Genomic DNA, 10,184 nt, shown 5'->3' on the forward strand with positions numbered 1-10,184 from the left:
GGGGGGGGTCCGAAACTCCTCCGAGGGGCTTTTGGAGGTGCTCAGGGTGTGGGCACCTGCTTCACTCCAGCCCGGCACGGGGGGGCCCGAACCCGCCCGTCCCTGCCACCGCCGGGCTCCGTACCACGTCCTGCTAGGCCCCGGGGCTCGGCTGCCCCGCGCGTCACCTTTGAGACCCTCAGTCCCCTCCGGAAGAGCCGTGGGACGGGGCGCCAGGCCCCCGCCTGCCTCTCCCCAGTAACCCCCAGCGCAGCATCAGGAGGGCAGGTGGAAGAAGCGGCTGATCCTGTGGGCGCCCCGTGGCTCTCCTCGCCGCTGCGCCGGCAGCGAGTTCCCCAGTTCCTCCTCCAGCATCTGGAGGACAGAACAGCGCTGCTGTGGCCCAGGGCTCGCAGCGGGGGGAGAGCAGCCCTCCAGCGTGTCCCAGGGTGGTGGCGGGGGGGACGCTGCGGGGCCACTCACCTCCTTGCGAGCCACCAGCCGCTGCTTCCAGGCGCCGAGCTCCATGGCGTGCTCCTGGTCCAGCCGCCCCAGCTGCCGCCTCTCCTGCTCTGCCAAGAGGTGCATCTTCTCCCCCTGGGAGAGGAGAGGTGGAAAGGGGAAGGAGGAGGCTGGAGGAGAGGTAACAGGGGTGGAGGGGGCAGTTTTGCAGCCGTTCCCCCAGTACCTGCATCTGCTCCAGCTCCGCCAGGCTCTGGGCCTGCTGCTGCTGCAGCTGCTGCAACCGCTGCGCCTGCTGCTCCTGCTGCCGCTGCGCCTCCACTCGCTGCCGCCTCTCCTCCCACTGCACGAACTGCGGGGGGACAGCCCAGTCACCCTCCCTTTGCCCAAAAGGCTTTTCCGGGATTTTGGTGCTGAGGGAGCCCCTTGTCCCCCGGCTGGGTCCTCGTACCTGCTTGGTCCTCTCCCTCTGCTTGGCCCCATTCACCTCCTGGATCTTCAGGTTGTCCTTGAAGAGGGCCAGGCGGATTTTGGCGTCGCAGCGTTGGCTTTTCAGCAGCTGAGCCTGCTCCTGCGCCTGCTGGCTCCTCAGATCCTCCAGCAAGAGCTGGTGGAAGCGGTTCATCCTCTCCGTCTCCTGGGAAAGGGGCAGGAGGGTGAGGCAGGAGCCCGTAGGGCTGGGGGAGCGTCGCCGGCGGCTCCTGCCTCACCTTCTCGTGGCGCTTGCGGAGCTGCTGCCGCTGCAGCGCGTGCTGCTCCTTCACCTGCTGCCTGAAGAGCTGGTACTTCTCCTGCAGGTGCCCTTGCTCCATGCTCCACACCACCGACTCACGGGCTACCGGGCAAGACCGCAGCACCGTCACCACCTCCAAAACCCCCCAGGCAGACCCCCTGCTCCCCTCAAAGAACCCTCCGCCACCCTCCTCCTCCTCCCAGCACGCTCCACCTCTCCTGAGGCTATGGATCTTGTTGACGCACTCCCAGTCGATGGACGTCATCATCTTCTTGTGCTCCTGGACGACCCTCTGCAGGGCTGCGTTGAGTTCCTGCTGCTGCTGCAGCAGGAACCGCTGCTCCTGCGGCGAGCAACGGAGAGGGCTTCACCCCAGCACCCAGGGGAGACGGGGCCCAGGCTCCTGGGGGCACGTCTGGGGGAGCCAGCGCTGCTCCGGCCACTCACCTCTCTCCCATCGCCCTTCAGCTCCTGCATCCTCTTCCCACAGTCCTTCTCCTGGAGGGACTTGAGGCGCTTGGCCTCGTCTCGCAGCCTCGTCGTGTACTCGAGCTCCTGACGCTCCTTCAGCTGCCGGTAGCGCCGCTCCGAGCTCTCCACCTCCCGGTCGTAAAACTCCTTCTTGCTCTGCCATACAGATATGGTTAATGGGGACACCAGAAGTGGCCACGAAAGCAACCAAACCCTCCCCACCCTCCTAGACCTCAGCATCTCCGGCAGTAGGACCCCAACACCCCCTCGCACTCTGAGCCGCTCGTGCACCGAGGGACAATGGTCTGGTTACCGTCATCTCCTGCTCGATGTGACGGAACATCTGCTCCCGCTGCTGGTGGAACTTCTGCTCCAGCTGGCTCTGAGCTCGCTGCTCTTCCTTCTGCAGCACTCGCAGCTCACGGAGCTCCTGGCGCCTAAAGATTTGGGGAATCGGGGTGAGGGGGGGGCTGAAGTGGCCATGGAGGCACCTCTCTCCTTCCCAGGATGGCTGACTGGTAAAGGAAAGGAAAAGCTCAGCCCTGGTCCAACATCAGGGAGAAGAATTTCTCCGGCAGGAAGGCAGATGGGATGGATGCCTGTTGGGCTCCGTGGTGACCACGCTCCCAAGCTCAGTTGATGTCACTGCCCCTCCATCTCCCCCTTCAGCCCCTCCTTGGGTGACACAAGAGCTTATGGGAGAAGATCTTCCCCTCTTCTTTGCTTAAGCTGGCTGCTGGACACACCAGACATGGGGCTGGGCAACGTTTTGGCTCCTCAGGTCTCCCTCCTGCACAGCCCTGAGGATGCAGGGAAGGGCTGGCTCGCCCTCTCCAGCTGGGTGGCAGATGGATTTATCCGAGCCTGAAGGTCAAGTCCTTGAGCTTCACACAGAGCTCCCCAGACCCATCCTCCCTCCCACACCCTCTCCTCTCCCCTTTGCCCCTGGTCCTCCTTGTCTGGACACAGCTGGGAGACGCTGGGTGCCATCACTCACCGGGCCGAGCGCACCATCTCGTCCCTTGCCCCAGCCTTGCCGACGGTCCTGGCCGTCGTCACGCTCACCTCCTCCCCATCCACCACAAACCTCCGCGTTTTCTTGACCGTCCTTTGGAGCGAGGCAGGTTCCTGTGACCGGAATCAACCGTTCGAGCTCGGATGGCCCAAAACTACATAAACTCAACGCGGGAGCCCACGCAAGGTGGAGCAGCTTCACGTGACCCTGTCACCGACAAGCTTCTCACCTGCTGGGCTCCCCTGGCAGAGGGGAAAGGCTGCGCGGCTGCAGGGAGGGCACTCGGACCTCGTGCATCCGCAGGGGTTTCCGCAGGAGATGGCTCCTCTCCCTGCTTTGGCGCGATGGATGGATCTGGTGGGTTCCCTGCTTCCCACGCTGCCCGCGCCTGGGAAGAGGTGCGGACAAGGGCAGCATCAACCCTGACGGTCTTTGTGGCTTTTGGATGTCCACCAAGGGCCTCCCGGGGCTCTGGCACTGCTCCGCAACCCCCCGAGCCACCCATCTCCTCTCCAGATCCATCCCTTGATGGTCCTTCAGGAGCTGGAGCAATCTGCACCCCATTTCCCCCAAGTTCTCCATCGTTTCCATCTTGTCCTTTCCATCCATTGCCATGCGCAGCTCCTGGCTGGTTGTCTCTGGGGCTGTTTCCTGCTTTCTCTTCTGTTTCTTCTTCAGCAGGCTCCAGGATCTCCATGGGGGATGAATCCTCTGCTGAATTTCGGGCCTCCTCCCTTGCAGGTTCCTCTCCTGCACACGCTGCCTCCAGTTCCTCTCCTGGCAGCATCACTTCCCCCGTGCCGGCTGCATCTCCCGCTGGGTTACCGTCTCCAGTCAAACACCCTTTTACAACGTCCTCTTCCAATTTCACTTCTGCTGGCACCGGAGCTTCCACGGGAGAAGTTTCTACCCCACTTCCAGTGTTGTCTGTGGCTAGTCAGCGATGGGCTCGCACACAGCCGAGTTTCTCTCCCCTTTGTTCTCTCCTCCAGCCTCTCCCAGCTCAGCCAGAGGCTCCTGTCGCCCCTTGAGCACATCTGACCCCCCACCCGCCGCCTCCGTCACGCTGGGTATCAGCGATTCTTCGCCCCTCTGCCCCACCAGCCCAGTCTCCCCACCCTCTCCAGCACCCTCAGGTCCCACGGGGGCCCTCCCTGTGCCATCACCATCCTTCCCAGGGCCATCTTCAGCCCCGGGGGAGCCAACTTCAGCCTTCAGGTCTGGCAATGACCGAGTAACCTGGTGCTGATCGGACTTGAAGCTCCAGGTTTTGAGCCCCACGACCCACAGGTCCAGGGCTGCCACCAGCTGCCCCATGGCCGAGCCTCCGTGCCAGCCCCCGTCCGTGGGTGCAGGCAGGGCCAGGGAGTTACAAGTAGGGTCTCTGCTCGACTCCTCTTTTGTGTCACTTTTGGGGGTCAAAATGGGGCTCAGCTGGGCTGCAAGCTGTCCCTCCGCAGGCGTTTCAGCCACTGGCAACGTGTCAACATGTTGACTTTCCTCCTGGGGCTCTGCCTGGGGTCCAACCTCTGTCTTCAGCCCTTGCAGTCCAGCACAGTCTCCTGCCCACTGCGGCCCCAAGGGGAGCTCAGCCACGTTGCGGGGGGTCCCCAAAGGGCTGCTCTCCTCCTCTGGACACTCCTGAACTTCTCCTGCCTCTGCTGGGACCGATGTCCCTTGAGGAGCACCCAGCGCCGGCACCTCCAACTCCCTCGGCTCTGCCCCGCGCTGCTCCTTCGCTGTTTCTTGGGACTTCATCCCTCCAAAAAACGACCGGCGCCGCAGCAGCTTCAGAGACTCGGACAGCCTCTTCGCAGGGAGCCTCATGGAGCCCACGGGCTCGAGCTGGGATCTCCTCCTCATTTGCTTCAAGAAGTTGGATGTTCTCTTGGTCCTGGGCTCTGTCACCACCTGGGCGTCGGGCGGGATGTCCGGTTCCTCACCGACTCTCCTCGCAGTGTCCGGGGGCTGATGCTCCAGGGGATCCCCCGGGGTCGAGGGGCAGGAGGACTCTCCATGCTCCTGCCCAGGCTGTTGGGTGGACAACAGAGAAAGAGGCGAGGGCTCAACGAGCTCCTGGAAAGGGTTGGAGGGATCTTGCACCCCAGCCAGTCCCTACTCACGCACCAAGGGGATTGGACCTTCCTCCTCATCCTCCTCCTCCAGCACGTCAGCCCGGGCTTCAGCCACCAGCTGGCGGAGCGGCCGCTTGTCGGAGATGCCCGCCACGAAGGGGTGCTGGGTGGGAGCAAGGGAGGGGAGTGGGGCCAACGCCGGGGATGGGTCCCACCACCCTGGGCAGGTGGCGATGGGTGCTGCCTACCTGCAGGAGCTGGCTGGCCGACCACCGCGCCTCAGGGCTCTTCTCCAGGGATTTCCTCAGGAAGTCCTTGAAGTCTTCAGACCTGTGGGATGGTCCCTGTGAGCACGAGGCCAGAAGCTCCCTGTGACCCCCACTGTGGGCCCCACAGACCCCGGGGTGATGCCAGGGGACACTCGGGCTCTGCTACCACCTTGGCAGGAGCTCCCCACCCCGGTGCTGCCCACCGGTGTCACCTTCTGCGGGCCAAGGTTGTGTCACTTCTGGAGGAATCACAACCAGCATCGCTCACGGTCCAAGAGCCCACCCCAGCTGCCCGGACGTGGCTTTGAGCAGGAGCTGCCCCACGGGACAACAATTCCCACCGTCACCAAGGTTGGGGTGATGTCTCTGCGCAGGGACTCACCACCTCTTGGGGTGACGCAAGGTGGGTGGCTGCGACTTGGCGATCTTCAGCAGCACCCGGAGGGGGTTCAGCTCGTGGTAGGGGGGCTCCATCTCGGCCATCTCGATCAGCGTGATGCCCAGCGACCAGATGTCAGCCTTGTAGCCGTAGGGACTCTCCTTGGACGTCTCGCACTGCACCACCTCCGGGGCCATCCTGGGCGTGGGAGAGAGGGGAGAAGGTGCAGCCCACCCTGGGCCGGGGGCTGGTATCTCCCCGTAAAACCAGCCCCTCGGGAGACAACCCTCCAGGCAGAAGAGGAGATTCAACCCCAACTCTTCCAGTGCTGCCCCAGGAGGGCTCACACCCCCCAGCACCCCACGTGTCCTCTCCACGCTACCAAGAAGCCCACCCTGGAGCTGGCGTTGGCTGGAGGAGGAATAACCCAGTTCCCCAAGGTGCTCCCAGTGTCGAGGAACCGGTTGTGAGCATCCGCGGGAGGAACAGGAGACCTGGGCTCCCACCCACCACTCTCAAATCCCACCATCCCCGGGGATCTCTGCCCCACGCCTACCAGTACGGGGTGCCGATGAAGGACACCCGACGCTGGACAGTGCTGGAGTTTTTAGCCGAGACGCCAAAATCAGCTGCAGAGCAGAAAGCAGCGGGTTAGAGAGGATCCTCGGGACAAAACATCCCCGGGGCTTCACTCCCGGCCTCCCTCAGTGCCCCGATTCCCCCGGGACTCACCCAGCTTGACGTCCCCGTCGAGGGTGAGCAGGACGTTGCCAGCCTTCACGTCCCTGTGGATGATCTTGCAGCCGTGCAGGTACTGCAGCGCCAGCAGCAGCTGCTTGCAAGCCACTCGGATCTGCTCCTCCGTCAGCCCTTTCTCCAGCTCTGCCGTCAGCGCAAACGAACCCGCCGCTAACGACGCCTCCTGCCCAGCACCCCCCTGCAAACCCGGGGGAAGATGCACCCCGACCCATCCTCCCTCCCGGAGAGGCTGCACAAGCCCAGGACTCCCTCCCGCGCCCTGAAATTTAGCAGTCCCATCCTAAATCTTCCCATGGCCACACACAAGCCAGAAAAAAAAACCAAAACATTTCTTTACCCAAAATCGCTGCATCCACAGCCCCTCCGGGACAAAACTCCACCAGGATCTGCAGGGAGAGGTTTCCCACCCTGGTCTGCAAACGTGTCGCCTGCAGACCGAGTCCCACAGCCCCGAGACGGTGGGGGGACCCCAGTCGGGGGCCCAGCACCCTCCGCCGCTCACCCAGAGCCGCCCGTTCCAGTAGAGCGCGTCCAGCAGCTTGGTGATGTTGGGGTGGTCGCAGCACGCCAAGATCTCGATCTCCATCACATAATCCTCCAGCTCCTCCTCGCCCGGTGCCTCGATCACCTTGGCGGCCGCCAGCGCCCCCGTCACCTTGTTCTGCGCCTGCCGGGGGGAGGTTGCGTGGGGGTTCGTGGGGTATGAAAGGAGCAGCCCCGAGATTTCAGCGAGGGGGAAGCTTGGAGCCGTCGTGTCCCTCCCCAGGAGCCAAACGGTGGGGACGGGCGTGGGGACCGGCGTGGGGGACACCGTTGTCACCAGAACCAGGAAGGAGAGGGCTGCGCAGTCACCCCGTGCATGGGGCTGATGTGCAGGTGGCCCCGGTGTGGTTGTGGCACCCCGCGCATCCCGCTGTACCCCAAAACCTTCTGTACTCAGTGCGGCCGTGGCACCCTGTACACGGGTCCCAGAGCGTGCCACTGTACCCCAAAACCTTCTGCTCTCAGCATGACTGTGCCAACCTGTGCATGGGTCCCAGAGCATCTTGCTGTACCCCAGAAGTTTACGCCACTGGCACGGCCATGCCACCCCGTACACAGGTCCCAGAGCATCCTGCTGTACCCCAAAATCTTCTGCCCTCAGCATGGCCATGCCAACCTGCACATCCCACTGTACCCCAAAACCCCTCTGGCAAGCTGCATCCTCCCACAGATGCCATATAGTTGCCGCGGGCACAGCCCCAGGGGCCTGGGGGTCCCTGCAACCCTCCCCAAGGGCCTTCGGGTGGCTCCACAGCGCAGCCCCATCCACCGGCGACGCCGAGGCACTCGGCTGCCTCGGAAAAGCCGGAATGGGAAGCGGGTTTGGGCAGGACAAGCCCAGCCAGGACTGAGACCATCACCGCTGCATGTCACCGGCGCCAGAAGGCGTCTGACAAATGGCGAATTTGGGTTTCCTGTCGCTCTCGGGCTCTGCGCTGTGGTTTCAGAGAAAAACATCCCCGTCTCAACACCCTCGCTCCAACCAAGGCCAGGAACAGCCGCCGGCAAACGGGCCAGAGGAGCCGGTGGTTCTCGCCGAGCCACAGGTCAGGGCTGGGCTGAGCCAGCACCCGCGAGGACCCCGCCATCCTCTGCTACAAAAACTTGGGGCTGTTGAGAGGTTTTTTAGCTTCTCGCGTGCCGGAAGCTGCACAATTCGAGGCAGCGCTGCCAAGAACAAACGCACTGGCAAAACCTCTGGGGGCAATCGGCGTTTTGGGGCGCTCTCCTACCTTGAAGACCTTGCCAAAGGCGCCGTCGCCCAGCTCGCCCAGCACCAGCCAGGCCTCCTCGGGGTCCACGTCCCGCTTGACGTGCTCGTACCTCCTCGGCGGCTTCTTCTTCTCCGAAAAGCCAAAAAGCCGCCGGAGAAAAGCCATGGGGCCGCCTCCATGCAGAGAAAACGGGGCAGCTGGGCTCAAGTTCCTCCACCAAGCACCTTCGCAGCCCTCGCTCTTCCTCCCGCCGTGGGCAGGAAGGGGCTGAGCGCTGCCCCGGCCCGCGCAGGATGTGCAGCGAGATGGAGGTGCCGAAAAGGAGACGCTTTGCCCCACACGCATCACGTCCCACCTTCGGGTATTTTCAGGGTGAGGGAAAGGGCTCGTGCTCCCCCCAAAGGTGCTCCTGCACCCCTGCCAAAGCCCCCGGCGTGGGTGTTATTTATCCACAGATAAATATCACAGCGCCCATCCCTGTGAATTTTAAGCATCCATCCATGCACTGCCCCGGTCGGGCTCAGCAACAGGCTCCATCCTTGAGCTGAGCTTAAACAGGTCCCACGGGTGTTGGGACACCCCAGGTGAGGCTGTTACAGCTTAATTAGTGCCCCACTAATTAACTCACCCTGAAAAGACCCTTGTGGTCAGGCCAGGGTTCAGCTGTGCCCCCGCTCCGGCCGAGGGTCGGGGTGTCAAGGGCTGGGACCACAGCTGACACCCTTCTCGATGGGGGGCACCCAAAGCCCCCCCCCAGCACCCAAAGGCATCCGGCTGCTCCCCTAAATCAAGGCGGGTTTTACCTCCTAAATCGTAAACGCCCTGTGCCGGTGTGGGTGCAGCAGCTCCCCGGTGCTGGGGGGGCCTCGGCTCACGTGTGCTCCGGAGGAGGCTGTTTTCCCAGTGATTACATCAGTTAATCACGGGGTAATTAAAGCCAGGGAGCTATTTTACAGCTTTATATTCATAACATACAGCGTCAGGCTTCAGAACAGCCGCGGTTCTGTACCGGCACCGTGAACCCACGGCGGGAGGGTGCTGGCGGTTCCGCAACCCCAAACCCCCCCGGCGGGTGATGAACCCTCTCCCCAGTTCGTGCCCGAAGGGATGCGGGTGCCGCCGGCGCCGTCCCCAGCAGCCGGGCTTTCGTCTTTTGGCTCTTTTCTTCCTTTTCCTTTTTTCCTTTTCCTTCTCTGACTCCTCCTCCTTTCTTTTTCTTCTCCTTTTCTATCTCATTCTCCACTTTCCTTCTTCTTTTTCTCCTTTTCCTTTTCCTCCTTCTCCTTTTCCTTTTCTTCTCTTTTTCCTTCTCTTTTTCTGACTCCTCCTCCTTTGTGTCCTTCTTCTCCTTTTCTGTCTCATTCTCTATTTTCCTTTTCCTCCTTCTTTTTCTTATTTTCCTTTTCCTCTTCCTCCTTCTTTTCCTTTTCTTTTCATTTACTTCCTTTTTCTCCTCCTCCTTTTTATTCCTCCTTCTCCTTTTCTGTCTTCATTTTCTTCTCCTTTTCATCCTTCTTTTTCTTTTCCTCCATCTCCTTCTTCCCCTTTTCCTTCTCCTTTCCCTCTGTCCCCTTTTCCTCTTCCTCCTCCTATTCCTTTGCAGCCAGCAGCCCGCTGGCTGAGCCCTGACACCTTTCAGTGCACCAATGGCCACTATCACCCCAGCAACATCTTTCAACCTCAATAATTCCCCTTTTCCTCCAGCACCTCTTCACCGGGATTAAAAATTAACACACACACACACGGGGAGAAACTCCTCCTCGTGCCGCTGCTGGAGCGGAGCCCCGCAGGGGCCGGATCCCACCCAGGGATGCTCAGCTCCCCCCGGGAGTGAAAATTCAATATTTTGCCAGCCAGGCGAGCAGAGCCGGTGGCCAGTCCTGGCAAGCTGGGCCACGCAGCCAGCCGCCCTGTGCAAGGGGAAACTGAGGCAGGAGGCTCACCCCCCCCCAGCTTCCCCCCATTCTGCTCCAATAGAAACTGGAGCAGGGAATAGAAACTCAAATCGGGGTGGGTTTTTTTGTTGATTTTATTTTTGCCCTTTTTCATTAAATCACGTTATTATTAGGTAGAAGGTGGGTGCGTTCCTGGAATGAAAGGGTTAATGTCACCCTCGGATTCCTTCACCCCCTTTTGCAGCCCCGGGGAGGGGGTGACAGGAGCCAGATGCCCCCCCTGACCTCCCCCTGCTTCTGCTTTCTCGGGCTGTTGGCCCAAAATGAGTCACCGGGGGATTTTTCTTTTTTTTTGGGGCTCTTTCACAAACCGGCCGGGGGGGGGGGGGG

General features: G+C 61.9%; 2 protein-coding genes and 1 long non-coding RNA gene across 3 annotated transcripts in view; 1 reads left to right on the forward strand and 2 right to left on the reverse strand.

Moving 5' to 3' along the window:
- Nucleotides 1-47: 47 nt before the first annotated feature.
- On the reverse strand, nt 48-719 carry LOC113488111. Its single transcript, XR_003399888.1, has 3 exons — nt 668-719; nt 463-576; nt 48-354 (listed from the first exon to the last, which is right to left on the reverse strand). It is a non-coding gene; the product is annotated as an uncharacterized LOC113488111 (long non-coding RNA).
- A 5-nt stretch (nt 720-724) lies between these two features.
- Nucleotides 725-8,614, reverse strand: LOC113488031 (serine/threonine-protein kinase 10-like; the record flags this gene model as incomplete). The annotated part of the gene is made up of 16 exons (XM_026863010.1): nt 7,918-8,614; nt 6,645-6,809; nt 6,480-6,528; nt 6,116-6,265; nt 5,940-6,012; nt 5,387-5,581; nt 4,984-5,065; nt 4,802-4,898; nt 2,890-3,593; nt 2,643-2,773; nt 1,959-2,082; nt 1,622-1,801; nt 1,388-1,517; nt 1,152-1,276; nt 893-1,078; nt 725-793 (listed from the first exon to the last, which is right to left on the reverse strand). Coding segments are annotated over exons 1-16 (2,787 nt in total), but the record flags the coding sequence as incomplete, so codon positions are not given.
- Nucleotides 8,615-9,006: 392 nt separating this feature from the next.
- The window catches only part of ARID5A (AT-rich interaction domain 5A), a 5,162-nt gene continuing 3,984 nt past the window's right edge, over nt 9,007-10,184 (forward strand). The window contains exon 1 of the mRNA XM_026863011.1: nt 9,007-9,012. Within this exon, the coding sequence (XP_026718812.1) occupies nt 9,007-9,012 (6 nt within the window). The remainder of the gene's footprint in view (nt 9,013-10,184) is intronic.

Source organism: Athene cunicularia (assembly GCF_003259725.1).
Source record: "Athene cunicularia isolate RWA chromosome 22 unlocalized genomic scaffold, athCun1 chr22_part1, whole genome shotgun sequence".
Taxonomy (NCBI): Eukaryota; Metazoa; Chordata; class Aves; order Strigiformes; family Strigidae; genus Athene; species Athene cunicularia.